The sequence below is a fragment of the Nomascus leucogenys genome, chromosome 15, assembly GCF_006542625.1.
Source record: "Nomascus leucogenys isolate Asia chromosome 15, Asia_NLE_v1, whole genome shotgun sequence".
In the NCBI taxonomy this organism is placed as follows: Eukaryota; Metazoa; Chordata; class Mammalia; order Primates; family Hylobatidae; genus Nomascus; species Nomascus leucogenys.
Window position 1 is genome coordinate 62,097,739 of NC_044395.1, and position 26,377 is coordinate 62,124,115.

Below are 26,377 nucleotides of genomic sequence, written 5' to 3' on the forward strand. Positions count from 1 at the left end.
TTGTCCATCTCTCTCAGTAGAATATAAGGACTTGAGGGCAGGGACCTTGTTTGTCTTTTTCTCTCTTGTATCACCACTGCATAACAATGCCAAGCACACAGCAGGTGCTCAATCTATTTGCTAACTAAACACATGACTTAAATAAGCATACTTCTGTATAGTCTGATTTTTTTTTAACAATTCACAATCACATATTTTATGTATTTTAAAAATAAGAATTTTAAAATTCACTGAGTTTTTAAGGTTACAAATGCATTAAAAAATCAACCAACAAAAGGGTGGGTCTCAACAAAGTTGCCAAAAAACCATATTCTGACTGGGTACAGTGGCCCATACCAGCCAGGCAGGTCAGTGACAGCATGATGCTTTAACACAGCAGTCCCCAACCTTTTTGGCACCAGGGACCAGTTTCATGGAAGACAATTTTTCCATAGACAGGGGTGGTGGTGGGCGGCGGTAGGGGGTCGGGGGCGGTGGTTTCAGGATGAAACCGTTCCACCTCAGATCAGGCATTAGATTCTCATAAGGAGCCCACAACCTAGATCCCTCACACGCGCTGTTCACAATAGGGTTCGCAATCCTATAAGAATCTAATGCCACCACTGATCTGACAGGAGGTGGAGTTCAGGCATAACGCTCATTCGCTGCTCACCTCCTGTGCCAGCCGGTTCCCAAGAGGCCACGGACTGCTACCCATCAGTGGCCTGTGGGTTGGGGACCTGTTTTAACAGAAGTAGGAAGCATTCCCTGTGCACCGATTGTGCCTGCCTGCAGTAATACAATAATGCTTTCCAGTAACCTTTAAGTATCACATTTTCCATTCACTTTTCTAGTTACCCATTCTGAGCCGTAAGAACACAAAAATGTTCTCTGATAGCTTTTATAGCAAACACAAAAACTGTCACCCTTACATAAGCAGAATATGAAAAAAAAAAAAAAAGTCACTCCAATCCCTCCCGTGACCACCAATTTAGCCATCATGGAAAGGCAGAATTCTAACTAATTTTGCTTGCATAGGCATGTAACAAAATGTCTCCTTGAAAAATCTTTGTAAAACTGATGCTCCAAGAAAGTGTGCCATAATTATCCTGTGGCTCCTGCATTCTTCCTGGTATTCTACCACATACTCTCAGGGGATGTACACTTGATATGAGAAGTATGAAAATATGTGACTACTGGTTCTTTCCATACGAAAGAATTCTTACTTAAGTATCTTTTTAAAAATAAAGAAGATTTTTGCTTTCTCAAAAAAGATTTTTAAATGTCCATTACTACTTGGGCCCTTCTAATTCACACTGGAAGTCTAATTCATTACTGTGAGTAATCTGCAAAAAATAACCGAAGAAAGGCAAAATATTTGCTTTTGTGGACCCTTGAGAGATAGAAGAAATAAAGGTCACACCAGGTAAACTGACTCTAGCATCCACGTTATTAACCTCAACACTATACTGCGTAGCCAGGCAGCCTCCCTTTTATTTTAATCACCCATTTTCAAGGGCCCTATGAAGCAAATAGTTCATTATCTTTTCAAGGCAGGAAGTTAAACCAGGAATAATAAACTGCTCTCAAAGAGCTCTCGACTGAGCCTAACTCACTCATAAAGTTCCAGCTGAGTTACTTTCATCAATATATTGGGCAGTACACTGTAAATTTATGTTAGAATGCAGGTAGTCTCCTGAATAGGCAAAAACTAGACAAAGTGGCTTTCACTTCAGGTATAATATGTCATTACATTAACATTCATTCATTAGTCAAAGTAAGGTAAGAATATGCTTACTCATAGCAGCTTTTCCAAAAAAGTTGCTCATCATATTCCCTTTCCCTGGTGCCTTGTTGCCTGCTGAAGATGCCTACAAGCACAGAAAACACATATGATTTTTTGCTGGCATTTAGGCTGCTCATGAAGTAGCAGTCTCAAACAATCTCTTCTATAGCACACTGTTGTGATGGTATAGTCTCTATATAATCATGCCAAAACGCATAGGTGTTAGATATAAGAACAAATCTAGAACAATAATCCACACCAGATAGTAACTGGTGTTAATCTCTAAAGCTTAGTTTCTTACAGATCTTATAAAATTAATTATCCATGGATATATCTAAACTTTTCTTGAGCACATTTAAAAACTACTTAATTTGACAGAATTAAAAAAGATCAGAGGCAGTATGTACACAAAGCGGGAAAACCTAAAACATTACATTTTTAATCATCAGAAGTAGATCTGAATTCCTGGTTCCCACCATTTAGTAGCAATATGGGCTCCAGGCAAATTACTTAAGTCTAGGTTTCAGTTTTACCATATGCAAAAGGGAAATAGTTAATATCTCCCTCACAGAACTGATAAGAGGATTTAAACAAAGACATTGGCACACAGTTGAAATTCAATAAACATTACTGTTTTCCTCCATCCTTCTTCTTTCCCAAGATAGATGCTTGAAAATGACAGTGATGTGAATTAAATACACTTGACACTGGTAAATGACAGTGATAATAATAGTAACAACAATAATTATACTTTTCTGGATTTTTAAAATAGTATCTTAATGATACTTTTCTTAAGTCAACGCCCTTAAGTTAGTTCAGATGACTGAACAACAAAAATCTAAGGGAAGCAAATAAAGCAAAAACAAAACAAAAAAACCCGCATAAAGTATAAGAATGGGAAATACACTAGGAAGGAAGGTATATATTGCAAAGCCCAGAATATAAGATGTTCCTCAGAATGACATATTGCAAATAAACATTTTTTTGAACGTTAACAATTCTCGAGGTGTTTTCACATGTTTTCATCTGGGTCTCACAACAATCTTGTAATGTGCACAAGGTAGGCATTACCACTTTGCAAAGGAAATCCAAGGTTTGGTGAGAATCATTATCAAAAGCAAAAGAACTCTTTCAGATAACAATATCAAGTATTAAAGGGTTCAAACTAAAGTAGAAAAATCAGAACTGAATATCAGAATCTTATATAAATAAACTACTACCACTGGAACCATTAATGCTTTTCTAGTTACCCACTCTGAGCTGCAATGAAGGGGTATCTTCAAAGAAGACTTACATTTGTTACTTCTTTAGCCTCTGTTTTCGCTTCCTTGTTGGTTTCTTGGGTTTTAGCAGCAGCTTTGGAGGCAAACATTCCCATAATTCCTTTGGGCTGCTGGGAAACCTGCTTGGATGCAGGTGGGCCATGACCATTGGTGGTCAGCTCATTGTTGGCTTGTGTCTCACTTGACATGTGAAGATGTGACTGCTCAAACTTTTTGGAAGATGAAGAGGAGTCAGCAGGAGATCTAGGGACTGCAGCTGCACATTGTATAGCACTAAATCTGGGGACAGAAATGTTACATTAAGTTAATGTCAGCATATGCATTCTTGGGTGGTTCAACAAAAAAAGAAAAAAAAAACTAATGTCAGTATAAAACTTTATTTTCAAACTCTTGCTTCTTCCACACAATACTTAACTCTAATATTGTTTAGAATTGACTTTAGAAAAATGTTGTATGAAACTATTACATAAAGAAACAAATATTAGAGAGAAGTGAGTCACTTGTACTAGGTTATACATCTAGTTAGTAATAGATAGGATTGGAATTAGGTGCCTTCTACCACCAATTGAATATTCTTGCTTTTTTTGAAAAAAGTATCCTAATTCAAAAGAGTAGGAATGCAACCAACAATAATAAAAGATGCAGTAATTTCATTATCCTTGGGAAATGAAATAGCCCTTGTTTTTAAAGACCTTCCGCTGATAGGGCTAGATTTGCAATAAATATTGACTGAATCAAAACTAAGCTTTAAATATTAACAAATTTCCTGGCAACACTCTTGGCCAGAGTAAATCATGCTGTAGGGTTGGGTGCATTGGCTCACGCTTGTAATCCCAGCGGTTTGGGAACCTGAAGTGGGCAGATTGCTTAAGCCTAGGAATTTAAGACGGGCCTGGGCAACATGGTGAAACCTTGTCTCTACAAAAAATACAAAAATTAGTTGGGTTTAGTGGGGCATGCCTATGGCCCTGATTACTCAGGAGGCTGAGGTAGGAGGATCACCTGAATCCAGGAGGTCAAGGCTGCAGTGAGCCATGAGCTCATCACTCAACTCCAGCCTAGGAACAGAGTGAGATGCTGTCTCAAAATAAATAAATAAATCATGCTTTAAAACAAGGAAGAGGCCGGGTGCAGTGGCTCACGCCTGTAATCCCAGCACTTTGGGAGGTCAAGGCAGGTGGATCATGAGGTCAGGAGTTCAAGACCAGCCTGGCCAAGATGGTGAAACCCTGTCTCTAGTGAAAATACAAAAATTAGCCGGGCGTGGTGGCACGCGCCTGTAGTCCCGGCTACTCAGGAGGCTGAGGCAAGAGAATTGCTTGAACCCAGGAGGCAGAGGTTGCAGTGAGCCAACATCACTACTGCACTCCAGCCTGGGCGACAGAGCAATACTCTGTCTCAAAACGAAAAACAAAAAAAAATGGGAGAAGCTGGGAGCAGAGCCACTGGCTCCTATAACCTATAGTCCTTTACAGCCATTTGTTAATAATTTCTAATAATACTAATGGCACCGGACAAGTAAGTATGCCCAAGGCCAAGAGAAGAAAATTGGTGGAACAGCTTGTGTGGCATATTAAAGGGAACATATATCTCTCTCTAATCATTATAGAAGTGCCGTTTCACACAAATCCATAATGTAACATTCCACATTGTGAATGGGTAATTGATTTAGCCTTCTCAAAGGATTGTACTTAAAGCAAAGTTCCCCAGCTTTTTCTAACAAAGAAAAATATTTTATTTTTCCCAGTCTCGCTTATTGAGCATACGTAAGACCTCCTTGAAGTCTTATTTATCTTTTTTATTTCGGGCACCCAGCTCAAGACCTGGCACATAGAAAAGTGTTAGAAAAGACATGTTGAAAGAATGACTAAGTGAATGAAAGTGAGGCTTCTGGCTCCTCTCCCTTCTTTAGTGTATCACCTTCAACTTGGGGTGGGAGATTTCTAAACTATGTGGTGATAGCAATTATCTTAAAGATCAACCAGGCACAACTTCAAGATTAACTGCTAGAATACCTGGCCTAATGAAAAAAAAAAAAATCCCTGATACATCATTTCATCTCAGAAGTAACTTTAGACTGGGCAGCCCCAAAGCTAGAGTCAAAAGCTCCAAAAATCTTCCACTGATTTATTATGGTCTTCATCAGAAAACTCTGTATTTACACACATCTTTTATGCATCAGAGTTAAGAACAGACGGAAATCATTTGCTTTCACCCACTGCTCTTCTTCTCTGACCTTGCAGTGCATCCACATACAAGGAAAAGGGTAATGTTTTATTTCACTGTCAACGTCTAAAGTTGGCCTTGAAACTACTCTTACTCCTTCTGGTCTGAATTCCACACTTTAGGGTCAGGACCAGGAATTGGCAATGAGGAAGAGACCGAGTTAGGCTAGGAGTATGTCTGATGACAAGAGATCTCTGCCCAATCCTAAAATTTCAACTTTCTTCACGTCACGGCACTTCTTAAAACACACGAAATCATAAGTCAGATCTCAGTTGGCCCATAATTCTCAGGACCAAATACAAACTCAGTTGTTGGAGATAAATTCGCTTTTCTACTGAGGATACTTTAAGTATTTAGGTAAAGTTTCACTGAAGTGCTTCCTATTACCACATTTCTACTTGCCATGTTTATTTTAGTGGGCCCTGGCAGATTTCATTTTGAACTTTTGCGTCACTTTTATTCTTGTTTGCTTACTTGCTAGATACAACAAGGGAACTGATTTTTAGAGCCTGGAATACCCAACTAGATTTTAAAATTTTTTGAAATCTAGTAATATATTTCAAATAAGCTTGTCAGGGTGTTAATATTTTCTTGAAATCCTTCCCTAAAAGACGAGACTTGTAAATTATTACTCTCTGGCCATATATTTGTTTATTTAATAAATATTTGTATGCTTATTATACTCAAGGTTTTGAGCTAAAGAAAAAAAAAAGAACTAATGTCTATCATTAATTCACTCAATAACTACTTATTGGTGTGCCAGGCACTATTTTGGGTATATAGTTAACAATTTAGACATGATCCCTATTCTCATGGAACTTACAGAAACTATGGCAATTCTACATCTCTCTCTCCTTGAGGAACCATCTTTATCAGTCATCCCACCTCCCCAGGATTTTCAACCTTTTCTTCCTATAGCACCTTTCTAACAACCCAAGTTCAAGTCATTCTCAACTTGAGAAATGTATATATCCTTCCCGTCTCAATCCCTCCTTAGCTACCACCCTCTTTTCTGCTTTGCAGTCGAATCTCTTGGTAAGAGCTGTCCATATTTGCTGTCTCACTTCCTCTGTCCCCATTTACTTAGCTCACCAGAATCTGGTCACTCCACTGAAAATGCTCTTACCAAGGCTATCACTAAATGCCATGGACAATTTTCACTTCCTAACTTACTTGGCTTCTCAGCAATGTTTGACATTGTTGACTGGTTCCTCCTACTTGAATCTCTTTCCTTAGGGGCTGAAACCCCATATACTCTTATCTCTGGTGGCTCCCTCTTGGGCCCCTCTTTTTCTATTCTTCCCTTGAAAAGCAGCTATCATTAAATAGTGCTTACCATGTGCCACGTGCTATTCTAAGTGCTTAACATATAATAGTCCATTTAATCCTCTACAACCCTATTTGGCTGGTACTACTGTCAGCCTTACTGACAAGAACAGGGAGGCACTGGGAGGTTAAATAATTTGCCCAAGGTCACATAACTAGTAATTTGGCCTAGAGTTTTACTTTCTGCCCTTCTTTCATTCTATACATTCTCTCTGATAACTGTATCTACTGCTATGGCCCAGTTACTATTCTGATTCCAAAATCTCTATCTTTACCCCAGATTTCTCTCCTTAGTTCTAGATTCACCTATCTTTTGCGATGGACATCCTCACTTGGATTTCTCACAGGCTTCTCAAACTCAACATCTCTAAAACGCAATTTGTCATTTTTCTCTCTCCTAAAGCCTGCTCCTCCTGTTTTATATTCTCCTCCTTAGTATCCAGCTGCCCAAGCCAGAAGCATGGGTATCAACCTTTCAATACCAAGAAAGGCTGTCTTCCACCATCCCCTACCCCCACACACCTTGTCTCCAACCACTACCATACATTGAGGTGTTTTTTGTTTTTTTTTTGAGATGGAGTCTCACTCTGTCGCCCAGGCTGGAATGCAGTGGAGCGATCTCTGCTCACTGCAAGCTCCACCTTCTGGGTTCACACCATTCTCCTGCCTCAGCCGCCCGAGTAGCTGGGACTACAGGTGCCCACCACCACGCCCAGCTAATTTTTTGTATTTTTAGTAGAGACACGGTTTCACCATGTCAGCCAGGATGGTCTCAATCTCCTGACCTCGTGATCCACCTGCCTCGGCCTCCCAAAGTGCTGGGATTACAGGTGTGAGCCACTGTGCCCGGCCACATTGAGGTTTTTTGATGGTCATGACTCATTAACCTTCATACTTCTCCATCCCCAACAGCACAACTTTACATCAGAAAACTGTCGTATCCACCTGGATTACTGCCACATTTCTCCTCCCTGATGGCCTTGCCTCCAGATTATTCTCTTCTGATCAATACTGTAGCCACAGCAATCTTTCTAAAATGCAATTTTGATAATTTCACTCCATCTGCTTAAATATTTTCAGTGGCTCCTCAGTGCTCTCAGAATAGAGTCTAAATTTTTATCCTAGTAGTCAAAGCATAATGTAATTCCTGCTTGGCCTCTTTAGTCTTCTGTCTAATTATTTCCTACCTTTCACTCTAAGTTGCAGCCATAGAAAACGATCGTGGTTCCGCATAAGCATGTTTTCTCTCTTAGCTGTCCTTAGTCTCTCATTTTTCCTTTGCCTGGCTATTTCTACTGGGCCGTCAGGCCTCAACTGAGATATCATGACCTTCAGTGTCGTAAGTTGTAACAGTCTTGTCCCCTCACTCTATCCATCCAAAAGTGGGAGATAAGTGCCCCCGCCAACGTCTTCTCCCAATATTCCTCCTATTACAGCACTCTTACACTGTACCATAACTGCCTGTCTCCCATCAGTTACATGAAAAGGTACGCGGGCACATTCACTCTATACTGTATGGTATGTCATAGGTACTCATGAGATATGTGCTGAATGAATTCAAATGATTTTGCTCAGTACCTGTCAAAGTAGTAGGTGCTCAATGTATGTCTGGGGAACTGATCTGAATTCTCAATACAACCCCACAAAGGAGACATTATTACATCAAATTTAAAGGCGAAGAAACCAAAGCTCAAAGAGTTTAAGTAATTTGTCCAATGCCACTGGGCTACTAAGCAGCAAAGCCACAACTCAAGCCTGTGACCACCGATTTCCAAAATGTACATGCAGTATAGTCCATTACCTCCTTGTGCTGTTAAGGATACAAAAGATTTAAAAAACCCGATCCTGGCTATGGAAGCTCAAGAAAAAGTTGCTTTTGGATGAAAAGTAGAGGGATATCAAATTAGGAACTGTTTTTTTAAGGACAACATTTGAACTGGTTCTTGAAGATGGGTAGGATTTAGACAAGCAGAGACTGGGTAAGGAAGTTAGGGCACGACAAACATTTCTGGGGCAGTGACAGGATAAATACATGAGAAATAGATTTATGGGGAGTCCACTGGGGTTTTCAATATGGGTTGTGGCTGCTATTTTTCACCTTATGATGTACTAATAAAACCAGGCATGTTTCTTACTGCAAGATAAATGGGGTTTTACTAGACTTGGCATTCACTCTTAAGAGGCAGCCACTGTGTAAACATCTTACAAAATCAATTCGTAAAGAAGCCCACAAGGAACATTAAGAAGCTTACTTGCTGCAGTTCTGCAAGTTGCTTTTAAGGATGTCATAGTCAGTATTGAACAGAGGCCCACTGTCCTTTAGCATGGCTTTCTGGATGCTGTACACATGGATGCTGGCAGTCACAGCTAGCTTGGACTTCACTGCTACAAGTCAACAGGAAAAGCAGTCTGTTAATATACAAACTTCATAGCATGTGGGGACTTTAACAAGAAACCCTTCTGCATTAAAGCATTTGTAATCTGTGGTGGTCCAAAAAACTCTAAAAGGCCACACAGCCAAATATACAGTAAAACATCAACTCTTCTGTCTGCAATGGGGACATTATGACAAAGTAGGTGGTGGTGAGTCATTTCTAAGGACAGCACCTGTGAGGGTATCACTCATCCAGTGGACACTTTTAGTAAATATTAATGATTGATGATGACTACGATGATCTTTTTCTTTCGGTCAGAAAAGAGCCTTACACTATAGCATATAATTAAAGAGGACTAAGTAATTTCTATCTGAGAATACTCATTTATATATTTCAATTTTAGTTTAGAGAAAGCAACTCTATAATAAAAACAATTACTAACTAGGTAATTCTACGGAGGAGAAACACAACACCACAAGAACGAATGTTAGGTTCCGTGAAGGAAGGGATTGCAGCTAACTTGTTCCATGTCCCCAGTGCCTAGTATAGAGCTTGGCACATAGTAGATAATCATTACATATCTACAGAATAAAGAAATTTTGCTTTGCTTAACACTGTGGGAATTCAGAAAGTAAAAAGTGGACAAACCCACCACTCTGAATACTTCAGAGTTAAATTTGGTAAAATACCCCCACCCTACCCCTATGGGCAGGAGCTCTTTCTTTTTAAAATACACATATTTTTTGTGTCCCTGGCGTGGGGCTGCCCTCCACCTTCCTCAGTCCCAATCTGTGAAATGCGGCCTGCAGGCCAAGGAGCCTTTATATACAAAGTACAACAGTACAGGTTTTGTCTTGAGATATAGGTCCAAGATCATGAGGACCCTGACTGTTATTAAATTCCTTTGAATTGGGTTTTTAAACAATCGAATGGTAGCACTGATAGTCTTGAAACAGTTAGACAAATTTAATGTAGAAGTTATTTAGAAGTCTTTCTGACTTCCAGAAAAGCATTCTTTAACTTGTTTCCTAAAAAAACTGCCACTGTCTTTTTACAGTTGATGAGGTAGCTCATATGGTATTCGTAACAGTTTCTGCATGTGTCACGAGTTTTGAAATTCTGTGATAAAAGTGCTTTATAAATGTCAGCAGCTATTGGCCCTAAAAATGGGAAGTCAGGCAGATGTAGTATCATATTTTAACATGCTTTAAAAACTACTAATAAAATGAATATTGGGCTATTCAGCCAAATAGCTAAATATATTATACGCAGATGTTAGAGGCAGATTTTTTATTGCACCTACATTGATGCCATAAGAGGAAAAACTTGCTAAGTCACTAAAACACTTACCTTCCAATTTATCTTCTCTCACTACTGCAACCTTGTGGCACTGTAAGAAAATAACACTTTATTAGTGCTTAATGTAAGAATCTGCAATTTTAGTTTCCTTGCCCCAATAATTCAATTGTGCTTGGATGTGAAATTAGGAAAACACCAGGCACTCCTTAAAATATATGTTATAATTTAATAAAGTCAGACTCACTTTTAATTTGCTTACTTTCAGGAAAAAAATAATAATTTGCTTATCTTAAAACTTCTCAATAAGGTTAAGGAAAGTGATCTAGCACAGATTTCAGTACTACAATTAAAAAAATACAGCATCTCAAATCAGTGTGAGCAAAGGCTTTTTAGTGAGTGATTTAATAAGAATTACTGTATAATCACATGGAACCAGATAAAAACTGGATCTGTTCCTCACATCATATACCAAAATAAATTCTAAATGGATCAGAGATTTAAATGTAAAAAATAAGGCCGGGTGTGGTGGCTCACGCCTGTAATCCCAACACTTTGGGAGGCCGAAGTGGGTGGATCACCTGAGGTCAGGAGTTCGAGACCACCCTGGCCAATATGGTGAGACCCTGTCTCTACTAAAAATACAAAAATTAGCTGGGCGTGGTGGCAGGTGCCTGTAATCCCAGCTACTCAGGAGGGTGAGGCAGGACAATCACTTGAACCTGGGAGGCGGAGGTTGCAGTGAGCTGAGATTGTGCCACTGCACTCCAGCCTGGGTGACAGAGTGAGACTTGGTCTCAAAAAAAAGAGAAGAACACACATATGCACATGAAAACGTGTGAATTCTATAACCTGCTATAACCTAAGAAAGAGGGAACATTTCCTAAGTATAATTCAAAATCCAGAAATAACTGAAATAATATATTTAAAAAAAAAAACAACTTTTAAATGAAAAAAAAACTTTAAGTACAAAAACAAACGATAAAGCGGAAAAAAATCTGCAACTTACATCACAAAGGGTTAATACACAACTTCTAAAAATAAAGAAAACAAAGACTAACAACTCTTTAGAAAATGGGCAAGAAAGGCCAGATGCGGTTGCTCATGCCTGTAATCCCAGTACTTTGGGAGGCCAAGGCAGGCAGATCACGAGGTCAAGAGATGGAGACCTCCCTGGTCAACATGGTGAAACCCTGACTCTACTAAAAATACAAAAATTAGCTGGGCATGGTGGTGCGTGCCTGTTGTCCCAGCTACTCGGGAGGCTGAGGCAGGACAGTTGATTGAACCCGGGAGGCGGAGGGTGCAGTGAGCTGAGATCGCGCCACTGCACTCCAGCCTGGTGACAGAGTAAGACTCCATCTCAAAAAAGAAAAAAAAAAAAAAGGGCAAGTGGCAGGAACAGACAGTTCACAGAAAAAGAAATATAAATAGCCCTAAAACACATTATAACATAATGCTATATGGAAGCAGGCACTCTCATACATTGTTGGTAGGAACAAGAAACAGAGTGATATTTGGCAATATCCAACAAAAGTACACATGCACTCACCCTTTGACCAAGCAATCCTACTCTAGGAATGTAACCCTGAAACACACTAGCAAAAATATACAAAACACACAGACACTAAGCTATTCACTACAGCACTATTAATATTTGTAATAGCCAAAGATCGTAAATAACAGCTACCAACAAGGGATTGCTGAATAAGCTAAGGTATCTCTATCAATGTGGCACTATGTGGCTATAATAATTAATGAGGAATATTTCTATAACTGCTGTGGAGTGACGCTCTGAATCTACTGTTATGTAAAAAAAAAAAGCAGAGTGCAAAATAGGTTGCACATATGAAAACACTTATCTAACAAACAGAGGCAAAATGAATATATATTTTCTTATATTTAAAATATATACAACAGGCCAGGCACAGTGGCTCACGCCTGTAATCTCAGCACTTTGGGAGGCCGAGGCGGGTGGATCACGAGGTCAGGAGTTCAAGATCAGCCTGGCTGAGATGGCAAAGCCCTGTCTCTATTAAAATACAAAAAAAAATTAGCCGGGCGTGGTGGTGGGCGCCTGTAATCCCAGCTACTCGGGAGGCTGAGGTGGAAAACTGCTTAAACCCGGGAGGCGGAGGATGCAGTGAGCTGAGATCACACCACTACACTCCAATGCCTGGCCAACAGAGCAAAACTCCATCTCAAAAAAAAAAAAAAAAAAAAAAAAAAAAAAAAAAATATATATATATATATATATATATATATATATATATAAAACAATGGAAGGAGAAGGCAAACCCAATGTAACAGTTACCTGTAAGGGAAAGGAGGGAACCTATCAATTGAAAGCAAAATGGAAAAAAAAAATTGAATTGAACTAGATATTGGTGTCTTCAGTACAGTGAGGAATTATTTCAAGTGATTCTAAAATACAGGATGACCGTGCATCCTTAGCAGGACATATCCTACAGACAAAGAACTGCAAAGAAATCTTATCTTCAGTAATCAAATTGTTGGTAATAATACTGGTTTTGCTTTTCTAAACCTCGTATATTTGTCTAAAGCAAATAGGTATTTTTGTTAATGTTCGGAACCACCAAAATTCACAACACTAAAAAAACAGCAATCTACACATCAAATAAGTTTTTTAAAAAGTGTAACCATAAGTTTGAGCTGGGATTATTAATGTTCTCATAATGTGTTTTCTCTTAAAACTGGCACTCCTAAAAATGTCATTTTCATTGGTTTATTCAAGGGAATAAAAAAGTCATGTTCCGTAAAACTGCACACTAAAAATTACAGAGCTTATTATAAAAATTACAGACCATTAGGAATGAACCACTCAAAACCTATGCAGTTTGCAGTAAGAGCCCTAAAAACAGTAATTCGCACCTCATGAGAAGATCCGAATAGACCACAGGTCAGTGTGGCTATATACTGCCTTGGGTGATACTGAAAGTACATAAAAACAACAGAATGGAAATGCAAGCTGGTGCTAAAACAATGCAGACCAGAGTGGAGCTCTGATTCAATGGGTTCCTATTAAAGTGGACACGGGAGTTAGGGAGCATCTACAAACCCAGAGCCTAGGAGCGGGTAAGCCCTCTGTTCTTAGCATAACAGGGAAAACATGGCTAGTTGATGAGAGAAAACTATTCATAGAAAAATTACAGCTAAAAAAACAGAAAGGCCAGGTGCCGTGGTTCATGCCTATAATCCCAGCACTTACGGAGGCCAAAGGTGGAGGATCATTTGAGCCCAGAAGTTTAAGACCAGTCTGGACAACATAGTGAGACCTCGTCTCTAACAAAAATAAAAATAAAAAATTAGCCAGGCATGGTGGTGCATGTCTGCAGTCCCAGCTACTGAGGAAGCTGAGGCAAGGGGATCGCTTGGACCCAGGAGTTCAAGGCAAAACATCACCATTTTGTAACCTTTAGTGAATTAATGATTTAGGCAATGATTAAAACTAATCTCAGTTAAAATCATTAGATGAAAAGCTAATAGGGAACCCATAAAGCATAGATCAGATTGACAGTTCTTCACATTACAAAAAGAACCAACCAAACATTTCCTTGAAATTTTCAAATAATCCTCTGGAAGAATCTCTGGGATGAGATTTGAAGAAAGCTTTCCCGTTCTATATGTTGTTAAACATTTTTTATAATAATCATTGGAAAAATAAAAATTATTTACATTTAAAAAAATCCAGGCCAGGCACAGTGGCTCACTTCTGCAGTCCTAGCACTTTGAAAGGCCGAGAAGGGCAGATCACTTGAGCTTAGAAGTTCAAGACCAGCCTGGGCAACATGACAAAACCCTGTCCCTACAAAAAATACAAAAATTAGCTGGGCGTGGTGGCGAGCACCTGTAATCCCAGCTACTTGGGGGGGTTGAGGCAGGAAGATGGCTTAAACCCAGGAGATTGAGGCTACAGTAAGCCGAGATTCTGCCACTGCACTATAGCCTGGATGACAAAGTGAGACCCTGTCTCAAAAAATAAATAAATAAATAATAAAAACAAGGCCGGGTGCGGTGGCTCATGCCTGTAATCCTAGCACTTTGGGAGGCCGCGGCGGGTGGATCACGAGGTCAGGAGATCGAGACCATCCTGGCTAACATGGTGAAACCCGTCTCTACTAAAAATACAAAAAAAAAAAAAAATTAGCCGGGTGTGGTGGCGGGCGCCTGTAGTCCCAGCTACTCGGGAGGCTGAGGCAGGAGAATGATGTGAACCCAGGAGGCGGAGCTTGCAGTGAGCTGAGTTCATGCCACTGCACTCTAGCCTGGGCGACAGAGCAAGACTCCGTTTCAAAAAAAAAAAACAATAATAATAATAATAAATTTCATACAAAGCCGCGTAATGCCTTTTTTCTTTCTAGAAGCACTAAAAACTTCAAAAGGAAATTATTAATAGAGAATTAAAAGAACGAAACCTGATCATAATGCTTAATAATTTGCCTTTCCTTAGGAGGATTCCCTTTAAGGGAAAAAAGGCATAGGTAAGCATCCACATTTGGTCAGTTCGTTCTACAGGGTTCCACAGAGCTTCCCAGTGAGGCTATTGGGAGGGCAAGTCCAGGGCTCCGAAATCCTCACAACCACTTCAACCACAGCAACTTCACTCTTAATAAAGTTTATATATAGAACTCTGATGAAGATTTTGTTTGAGAAAGCATTCTCGGCCGGGCGCAGTGGCTCACGCCTGTAATCCCGGCACTTAGGGAGGCCGAGGCGGGCGGATCACGAGGTCAGGAGATCGAGACTATCCTGGCTAACATGGTGAAACCCCGTCTCTACTAAAAATACAAAAAATTAGCCAGGTGTGGTGGTGGGCACCTGTGTCCCAGCTACTCGGGAGGCTGAGGCAGGAGAATGGTGTGAACCCAGGAGGCAGAGCTTGCAGTGAGCCGAGATGGCGCCACTGCACTCCAGCCTGGGCGACAGAGCAAGACTCCGTCTCAAAAAAACAAACAAACAAAAAAAAAAAAAAAAAGAAAAAGCATTCTCCTGCTAAAAAAAGATAGGCAGAATTTAAATACCATCTTATACTTAGAAACAGAAGAACTTTTTATAAGCAAGCCATGGCTTAGAAGTTTTTAACTGATTATAGCTTATACATCATTTTGAAAAATGGTCTCAGAAATATGCACTGAGGAACACAATTTGAACACGTTCAGTGTCATCCAAGAAAACCCTGGACTTTGAAGACCAGCCATAAAGACTATCTAAGAATCCTAAATTAAGAGCCCCCGTTATAATGGGTCAGTTTGAGTAAAAATCTACCTTATCTTAAAACATAAATTCTTAACTTTGGATCCTATTCCAGAAGATCCATGAACTCAAAATTTTATGAATGTCAACATATGCATTTTTCTTTCAGATTCTCAAGGGGATCAATGACCAAAAAAAAATAAAAATCACTGCTTTAAAGAAACATAATGATTCCCAAGTAAAGGCTTGAATATGACTAGATTGAGGGTACTGACATAACTAAAGAAGGAGACGGAAGGTCAGTTGACCCTGGAAACAGAAGAAAATATGACAATCAGCTATAAACTTTGACAGTATCCATTCAAGAGCTCTACAGTGGCAGAACTCTGGAGACAGGTTTATCTCTGCAAGTAAATGAGTCACATCTGTTTAACTTTGCTTCGGAGATATAAATGGCATCTTATTTTACACTTGCAAATATCTTAGTTATCTTTTGGCTTGCCAAATAGCTTGCAAACAAGAAAAGAATATGTTGGCTAAAGAGTATAAGGATCGGATCCCTCTAGCAGTTTTGTTGCTCCTTGTAAATTACTAAATTGACATTCCAGTTTTATTTTATATCACCCAAGCTGGAGTGCAGTGGCGCAATCACAGCTCACCACAGCCTTGACCTTATGGGCTCAAGTGATCCTTCCCACTTCAGCCTCCTGAGTAGCTGGGACTACAGGCGCATGCCACCATGCCCGGCTAATTTTTGTATTTTTTGTAGAGATGGGGTTTCGCTAGGTTGCCCAGGCTGGTCTCGAACTCCTGGGCTCAAGTGATTCTCCCAACCCAGCTTCCCAAAGGGCTGGGATTACAGGAGCAAGGCACTGTACCCAGCCTGACATTTCAGTTTTAAATCTCACATGCTGGGGACTCAATCGCTAAAAAACAAATCCAGTCAATATTTTGACAAATTAGGGCTCTGAACTTATGATTCTGAGGGGAAATCAAAGGAAAGAGGGAAACATAGTGGATCTCTGAGAAGCGGCCACCCGACCTTTGGGCCAAGTCCCATGGGGCTTTTTATGCCCGAAAGAACCTTCAGATAGGAAGTTTGAGGAAGTGAGAAAGGAGCAGGTATGCCTTACTTTTGGGAGGATGCCAGAGAGGGGGAATTATTAAAGTTCCCAAGGCCCAGTTTGGTGCAGGAGAGGGAACAAGATATCTTAGCAGAGCTTCTGGTAGCCACCAAGGCATGGGAGTAATAGAATGATCCCTGTGCCCCTGAGAGGGACATGAAAATAGCTAAGAGAAAAGTCAAGCAGACCTGAGAAAGCTTTACAGTCAGGATGATGAAATCTAGCAGTCACCTGTGTTGCCAGATGACCAGATACCAGGTGGGACTACAAAAAGAAGAGGAAGGAGAATAAAATGTTCCCAGCCTATGCACTGCATTAGCTATGCTCCTGCCAAAAACTCTTACCCTTCAGGCACTTAGACATAAGCCTACCCAAATGAATGTTCAAAATTAAAAGAAGTTCAGTTAAAAAAATTATAATTTTTGAATACTTGTATTCATGGTTTGAAATTTGAACAGGTGGAAAATTAAACACCATTGTTCTCCATATACCTTCAAGAGGAAAAAATGAGATATAGGGAATAACAGAAGCAGTCTCCTAACATCTTATTGCATAATAATGATACAGTCTCTGCATCACAGCCAAGATATTACCCAAACTTCTCAGTTTTAATCTAAAAATCCAAAATAATCATCACCATCAAATGGCTCTTTAAAACTACTATAACACAGAATCTTAATTTTTTCTCTCCCCTGAACTATGTTATAACACTCTTCATAACACAAACACATTTAAGCTCATTACAAGGCTCTGAGGACTTACAGAATGTCCATTCTGAATGAGACTGCCAGACACCAAATAGGTAACATGCAGCTGGGCTCCTGAATTTTCTTTTCGTTTCCTTTCAACATAATCATACAGCATCCTATTCCAAAGAAAAGAAGGCACAAGTAAGTCACCAGTAAGAGTTTTTACATGATCAACTCTTAATTAATGACTTAAAAGATATATGAAATCTGGTAGTCCATCAAATTTTCTGAACAGCAGCATTTTTCCTTGGCCTATGGACAGTTGAAAAAAAAAAGGATGGACTTTAGACAGGACATGGGGAGTAGAGTTCACGTGTTTGGAGCTGGCACAGTGATCAGTACATTAACTGAAATAAGATTAATAATAGACCAAGAGGGACTGAACCTGCATTAAAACAGTGGCAATGATACATAATAAATAGAACACTGAATCAAGAAGTAGTTTGGTAACTGTCTAAGCTCTGAATAAGTTAATTAATTTGTCTAGGCCTCTTAATATCCCAAGGCGTAAACAGGAGTGTTATATTAGATTAGTGATTCCTTTAACCTGGGATTCAGGTGGCCATCTACAACCCTTCAACCCTAAAGTTTCAGCAAATGTTTATGTGCTTTTTTGGAAGGAGATGTGTGAGGGTTTTCAATGGATTCTGAAGAGTGAATTACTCCAAAACATTAAGAACTACTAAGTATATGATCACAAATATCGAGCTCTGAAATTCCAATTTTATTATTACTCAGATTTAATGCTGGTTCAGAATTGCAGAATGTAACAGCTTACTCACATTGCCCAGTATTCAGAATAATTCATTAACCTGAGATAGCCAAATACTAAATGCAGAAATAATGTTGCTTTTAGTAAAATCTCTAAATTCATTTTTACTCTATGATCCAGCAAGTATCAGAAATTGGCTCCGTTCAATAATCTAGTTCAAAAACAACAAAAAGAGACATAACATGTCTTTCATTTCGAGAAACATTTACAGTCTCTCTATAATATACTTCTGCCAAGCACAGCTAGAAATTAAAAAATCCCCAGAGAAACTCAACCTACATTGCTCTTCACTCTCTTCTTGAAGAGCCTGCTCTCTCAGCTTCCATAAAACCATGCCCCACTGAGTCTCCTGCTACCCCTCTCACTGCTTCTGCTTCACTTTCTGAAGAGACTTCTCTACCTCCTCCCTCTCCTTAACTGTTAGTGTTCTGTCTTTAGCTGTTTTTTCACTCTGTGTATTAGAATGACTGACCATTCCTGTCTGCCTGGGTCTGAGGGGTTTCTTGGGATGTGGAACTTGCAGTGACAAAACCGACCATCCCGGGCAAACCCAGGGTGGCTGGTCACCCTACTACGTATTTTCCTCGGTTTATTTCATCCATCCCTGACAACATCATCATCTGCTGAAACCACGCAAGCCAGAAATCTGGGAGTCATTATCCTTCACTTCTTCCTATCCAGTGAGTTGCCAAGTTTCATCAGCTCTCCTTCCCAAGTAATTCTTGACTTCACGCCCTCCAAATCTCTTGACTAGACTATTTCAATTCCAAGTATCAATTCCTCTTCTCCTCCCCACCTCACCTTCATTACCCATGAGGCTGCCAGAGTGAAGATTAAAAAATGCAAATCAAGTCATTCAGTCAACAAAACTTTACTGAGTGGTCACTTTATGTTCTATGCCTTGGGAAAGAACAGTGAATAAAGCAAAGTCTGCTCTTAGAGCTTACATTCTAGAAATGAGACACACAATAAACATATAATATATAATCTCAGATGACAGTAAGTCTATGGAAACAAAATTAAGTAAGTTAAGGAGGACAGAGGGTGCCTGAGAAGTTTTGTTATTTTATATAAGGTGATTAGGGAAGGCCTCATTAGCAGAGCCCTGCAGGGAGGGAGGGAGCCAGCCAGCAAGGTGGATACCTTGGGAAACAATGTTCTAGGCAGAGTCCAGCAAATGCCAAGGTTCTGAGGCAGGAAGGTCAGCAAGATCCAAGGAACAGAAAGGAGGCCAGTGTGCTGTAGTGGAATAAGGACAGTAGTATGGGAGAGAGGGCAGAGTACCAGGCACATAGGGCTTTGTGAGTACCATAGGACTTTAAGAAGCCATTAGAAAGTTGAGAGCAGAGGTAACGTGATCTCACCTTTCAGAAGGATCTGAGAAGGTTATGTGGACAATATACTGTAGAGGGGCAAGGGAGGAAGCAAGGAGACCAGTTAGGAGGCTATTGCAATAAACCAGCCTAGAGATGATTGGTGGCTCAGTTTGGGGCGGTAGCAGTGCAGGTAGTAATCAGTGAATGAATTCTGGGTATATTTTAAAGTGAGAAACAACAGGATTTGCTGATATACTGTGTTGAAGTGTAAGAGAAAGAAGAGTCAAAAATGACTGGACTAGGCAACCCAAAGAAGGAAGCTGTAATTCACTGAGATGGGGGAAAAGCAGGAAAAGCAGGTGTTGAGGGAAGAAGTCAGGAGTTAGGTTTTGGGGCATATTAAATTTGCAATGCCTATTAGTCACTGTTGATGTTGAAAAGGTTGCTAGAGAGTCTTGTCTGAAATATAATTCCTTGTTATAAAGCTTTCAGTAGCGCCAGGCGCGGTGGCTCACGCCTGTAATCCCAGCTCTCAGGGAGGCAGAGGCGGGAGGACAGCTTGAGTTCAGGAGTTCGAGACCTGACTGGGCAATATAGCGAGACCTCGTTTTCCACAAAAAGGGAGGAAAAAAAAAAGTGTAACAAAGCTTTCAGTAGCTTCTCATCCCCTAAGGATCAACTTCAAATCTCTAGCAATGACAGGTAAGACCCTTCTTGTTCTGGGCCCTGTATCTCTGACCATTCCCCATCATACCTACACTATCTTCATCCTTATGAAACATTCTACAGTTCTCTTTATTCCTTTGTATATGCCTAGAAGGCTCTTCTCAGGCCTCAACTACCTAATTTCTCATCAAGACAGCAGCTCAGTTGTCACCTCCTCTATGAAGTATGAACCCTTCCCCAACACCATCAGGTCACCAGGGCACATCTTTTTTTTTAAAGAGATAAAGTCTCACTCTGTCGCCCAGGCTGAAGTGCAGTGGCACAGCTCACTGTAACCTTGAATTCCTGGGCTCAAGCCATCCTCCTTCCTCAGCCTCCTAAGTAAATAGGACCACAGGTACATGCTACCATGCCTGGTTATTATTATTATTTTTTCTTCCTGGTAGAAACTGGCTCTTGTTATATCTCCCAGCCTGGCCTCGAACCCCTGGGCTCAAGCGATCCTCCTGCCTTGGCCTCTCAAAATGCTAGGATTACAGGAGTGAGCCATCATGCCTAGACAATGAGCCTTTGCTGTCCAAGCTCTAACAAATCTTATCCCATATCTATTATTACAGCACATATCACCCTGCCTTCTAACTACTTATTTTACATATGAGGCATCCCTTCTAGACTGTTAACACCTTGAATACAAAAAGGTGCCCTAGTCAGGATTTTTGCTGATTCCTCCTCTTTGCCCTCTAATGTTTCTTTCCATTGCAACAATTGTGTTAGAAGGATAAATGAGCTAACAGATCCATGAACATTTTGGTTTACTGATGCTAGTTTGGACCATGCTAAAGGAAGACATGACAGCCAGGTACCATGCCCAAGATGCTCGCAAGCTTGCTGGCCAAATGCACTATCTTTTTTCCACAACTAATAGTCCTGCCCATATCATCAGTCATTGTCCTCTATGCACTTGTCTCCCCAAATTGACCCCAGTTCTTCTCTCTTATATTATTAACAGAAAATGCAAAGCAAACTCTTATTTAAAAAAATAATTCCTACAGCCAGGTGCGGTGGCTCACACCTGTAATCCCAGCACTTTGGGAGGCCAAGGCAGGCGGATCACCTGAGGTCGAGAGTTTGAGACCAGCCTAACCAACATAGAGAAACCTCGTCTCTATTAAAAATACAAAATTAGCTGGGCACATGGTGGCGCATGCCCGTAATCCCAGTTACTCAGGAGGCTGAAGCAGGAGAATCACCTGAACCTGGGAGGCAGAGGTTGAAGTGAGCCGGGATCGTGCCATTGCACTCCAGCCTGGGCAACAAGAGCAAAACCCTATCTCAAAAAAAAAAAAAAAAAAGAAAAAGAAAAAGGGAAAGAATTCCTGCCTACTTTTTGAGTCTTTAAAACGTGTTTTACCTAATTTAAGCCAAACTTTTTTTTCTTTTTTTTGGAGAGAGAGTCTCACTCTGTTGCCAGGCTGGAGTGCAGTGGCGCAATCTCAGCTCACTGCAATGTCTGCCTCCTAGGTTCAAGTGATTTTCCTGCCTCAGCCTCCCAAGTAGCTGGGACTACAGGCACATGCTGGCTAATTTTTTGTATTTTAGTAGAGACATGGTTTCATCGTGTTGCCCAGGCTGGTCTCAAACTCCTGAGCTCAGGCAATCTGCCCTCCTCGGCCTCCCAAAGTGCTAGGATTACATGCATTAGCCACTGTGCCCGGCCTAAGCCAAATATTTTTTAATAAACAAAATATAAAATATTCTTAAATAAGAATGACAACAGGCTGGGCACAGTGGCTCACGGCTGTAATCCCAGCATGTTAGGAGGCCGAGGCAGGCGGATCACCAGGTCAGGAGTTCAAGACCAGCCTGGCCAGCATGGTGAAACCCCATCTCTACTAAAAATACAAAAAGTTAGCCAGGCATGGTGGCATGTGCCTGTAGTCCCAGCTACTCGGGAGGCTGAGGCAGGAGAATTGCTTGAATCCCGCAGGCGGAGGTTGCAGTGAGCCGAGATTGCGCCATTGTACTCTAGCCTGGGCAACAGAGTGAGACTCCATCTCAAAAAATAATAATAATAACAACATATATGACTTCTTACAAGATACACTTCCTACACATATGATTAATTACAGCTTCCCATTTTAATTCATTAATCTTCCCTCCTGATAAGTTCCACCCATAATGTTCCCCAGGATGAGTACAGTGTATTGCCCATACTGCTTTCTCTAACCCAACTTAATTCTTTCACAGCATTTTCACAGTCTGAAATTATCTTGTTTAAATCAACCAGGGGAGGGACCTTGTCTGTCAGGTTTACTGTTGTACGACATAGCCTGAAATAATGCTAAAAAAAAAAAACAGTATGAGGCCGGGCACGGTGGCTCAAGCCTGTAATCCCAGCACTTTGGGAGGCCGAGGTGGGCAGATCATGAGGTCAGGAGTTCAAGACCAGCCTGGCCAAGATCGTGAAACCCTGTCTCTACTAAAAATACAAAAATTAGCCAGGCGTGGTGGCGGGCACTGTAATCCCCACTATTCGGGAGGCTGAAGCAGGAGAATCACTTAAACCTGGAAGGCGGAGGCTGCAGTTAGCCGAGTTCTGCCACTGCACTCCGGCCTAGGCAACAGAGTGAGATGCCGTCAGAAAAAAAAAAAAAAAAAAAAAAATTACGTGAGAGAAATGTTTGTGAAAATACTATAGTGAGGCCGAGCATGGTGGCTCATGCCTATAATCTCAGCACTTTGGGAGGCTGAGGCAGGAGGACTGCTTGAGCCCAGACATTCAAGACCAGCCTGGTCAACACAGCAAGATCCCATCTCTACGAAATAAAAAAATCAGCTAGCAAGGTGGCGTGTACCTGTGGTCCCAGCTACTCAGGAGGCTGAGGTGGGAGGATCCCTTAAGCCCAGGAGGTCACGGCTACAGGAAGACATGTTTGAACCACTGCACTCCAGCCTGGGTAATCGAGTGAGACTCTATCTCAAAACAAACATAAACCATAGTGCTTGGTATTCATTCAGCATGTATTGACATTCATTGTGTGCCTGACACTGAAGACAGAATAACTGTGGCATATTATATTTTCCAAAGATGGCTGAGACAGCATCTTCCATTCCATATGCTCTTCTACATTCTCTCATTGAGGAGTAGAGCCCACTCCTTGAATCTGGTATGGCCAGTTATTCACTGCTTGACTTCTGAGGCTAGTCAGAAAAGGCAATTGGCTCTACATTGTGCTGGAACACAAGCTTTTGGAGCCCTGAGCTTCTATGTAAGAAGTCTGACTACCTGGAGACACCAGGCTGTGAGGAAGCCCAGGCCATACAGATAGACCACATGCAAGCACTCTAGTCCACTGCCCCAGCTAAAGGCCCAACAGACAGCCAGAATCAACAGCCAGACATGTGCATAAAGAGGCCTAAAGATGACCAGGTTCCAGTTATTGGGACTTTCCAGCGGGGATGCCAGACATCATGGAACAGACATAAGCCATTCCCACTGTGCCCTATCCAAATTCCAAAGCAAAAGAATCTATGCACATAATAAAATGATGTTTCCAGGCACTACATTTTGGGGTGATTTCTGACACAGCAATAGTAATCAGAACAGTGATGAACCTGACAAGTTTCCTGCCTTCATAGAGTTTATATTCGAGTGGGGAAAGACATATAATTAGCAAGAAAATGCCAAGACAATAATATGAATTATAAAATGCTGGGATAACCGTATACCCATGTGCAAAAAAATGACGCTGGACCCTTTCCTTACACAATACACAAAAAATCAACTCCAAGTGATTCCTAGAAGACATAGTCAGTTATTTATATATTTCAGTGATTCATTTAAAAATTAGCTTGAACTAACACCTAATCTGAAAGCTTTAGTATAGTCTTACTGTAGGAACTAAAGCATTTCTTTCTTTTTCTTTCTTTCCTTCCTTTTTTCTCTCTCCTTTCTCTTTTAGAGACAGGGTCTTGCTCTGTCACGCAGGTGTGATCATAGCTCACGGCAGCCTTGAACTCCTGGGCTCAGACAATTCTTCTGCCTCAGTCTTCGAGTAGCTACGACTACAGGTGCATGCCACCACACCCAGCTCATGTTTTAAAAAAACTTTTTATAAAGATGGGGTCTCACTATGTTGCCCAGGCTCGTCTTGAACTCCTGGGCTCAAGCAATCCTCCTACTTCAGCCTCCTCAAGTGTTGGGACTGATACAACTGAGCCACTACAGCCATCCAACTGAAGCATTTCTAATGTTAACAAGTACATGGCCAGGTGCAGTGGCTCATGCCTGCAATCCCAGCACTTTGGAGGACAAGGCAGGAGGATGGCTTCAGCCTGAGAGTTCGAGACCAGCCTGCACAACACAGCAAAACCCCGTCTCTACAAAACATGCAAAAAGTAGCCAAGTGTGGTGGCATGCGCCTGTAGTTCCAGCTAGTCGGGAGGCTGAGGAGGGAGAATCACTTGAGCCTGGGAGGCCGAAGTTGCAGTGAGCCAAAATTGTGCCACTACATTTCCATCTGGGCAACAGGGTGAAACCCTGTCTCAAAACAATAATAATAATAATAATATGTTAACAAGCACATGATCTGTAGAAAACTTAAATATAATGATAACAATGATTTCTTTAAACTCTAAGTGGATTACAGAATTAAATATAAGTGCAAAAACTAAAAAATCTTAGAAAAAAAGCACAAAAGTAAATCTTCACAACCCTGGGTTAGGCAAAGCCTTCTTAGATATTATTGCAGAAGCACAAGCAACACATCAAAAAGAAAACACAACAAGGGTATGGAGAAAAGAGAATGCTTATACACTGTTGGTGGGAATGTAAATTAATACAGCCATTATGTAAAACGGTATGGAGGTTCCTCAAAATATCAAAAATAGAGCTACCATATGATCCAGCAGTCCCACTACGGATATACATCCAAAGGAAATGAAATCAGTATGTCAGAGATATTTGCGCTCACATGTTTACTGCAACACTATTTACAACGGCCAAGATATGGAATCAACAAATGTCCATTAATGGATAAATGGATAAAGGAAATATAGTGTATTACACAATGGAATACTATTCAGCCATAAAAATGAATAAAATCCTATCATTTGCAACAAAATGGATGAAACTGGAAGAGACTATGTTAACTGAAATAAGCCAGACACAGACAAATACCACACGATCTCACTCATTTGTGGAATCTGTAAAAGTTGATCTCACGGAAGTGGAAAGCAGAATTTTCTTTCCATAGGCTGAGGTGGTTAGGGGAGGGGGAATGCGGAGATGTCAGTCTAAAGGATATATAATTACAGTTAGACAGGAATAAGTTCAAGAGCTCTATTGTATAGCATAGTGATGATATACTATATTCTTGAAAAATGCAAAGATGATAGACATTAAATGTTTTCACCACCAAAATAACTGTGTGATATAATACATTTATTAGCTAGATTTAACTATTCCACAGTGTATATATACTTCAAAACATAATGTTGTATACAATAAATATATACAACTTTATTTGTCAATTTAAAAAATCTTGGCTGGGCACAATGGCTCACGTCTGTAATCCCAGCACTTTAGGAGGCCGAGGCGGGCAGATCACTTAAGGTCAGGAGTTCGAGACCAGCCTGGCCAGCATGGTGAAACCCCATCTCTACTAGAAATACAATAAAATTGGCCGGGTGTGGTGGCACATGCCTGTAGTCCTAGCTACCTGGGAGGCTGAGGAAGTAGAATAGCTTGAACCAAGGAGGTGGAGGTTGCAGTGAGCTGAGATCATGCCATTGGACTCCAGCCTGGGAAAGAGCAAGGCTTCTGCCTCAAAAAAAAGAAAAGAAAAAAAAATCTTCTTAGGCCGGGCACAGTGGCTCGTATCTGTAATCCCAGCATTTTGTGAGGCCAAAGCAGGAGGATCACTTGAGGTCAGGAGTTTGAGACCAGCCTGGGCAATATAGCGAGATCTCGTCTCTACTAAAAAAAAAAAAATAGTAAGATTTAAAAAAATTTAATCATTTTAAAATTTAAACTTAAAAAAGCATAAGCAACAAAAGGAAAAATAAATAAATTGGACTTCATCAGCAATAAAAACTTCCATGGGCCAGGCATGGTGGCTCATGTCTGTAATCCCGGCACTTTGGGAGGCCAAGGCAGGGGCTTGAGCCTAGGAATTCAAGACCAGCCTGGGACCAGCCTGGGAAACATGGCGAGACTCCATCTCTACAAAAAATAAAAAAATTAGCTGAGTGTGGTGGCACGCAC

General features: G+C 40.7%; 1 protein-coding gene across 1 annotated transcript in view; it reads right to left on the reverse strand.

The window, feature by feature from the left end:
• POLD3 (DNA polymerase delta 3, accessory subunit) overlaps positions 1-26,377 on the reverse strand; it is a 50,029-nt gene that overhangs the window by 20,433 nt on the left and 3,219 nt on the right. Inside the window, exons 3-7 of the mRNA XM_003254715.3 lie at positions 17,372-17,474; positions 10,326-10,365; positions 8,853-8,985; positions 3,060-3,327; positions 1,778-1,850 (exon numbers count right to left, since the gene is read on the reverse strand). Of these exons, the coding sequence (XP_003254763.1) occupies positions 1,778-1,850; positions 3,060-3,327; positions 8,853-8,985; positions 10,326-10,365; positions 17,372-17,474 (617 nt within the window). The remainder of the gene's footprint in view (positions 1-1,777; positions 1,851-3,059; positions 3,328-8,852; positions 8,986-10,325; positions 10,366-17,371; positions 17,475-26,377) is intronic.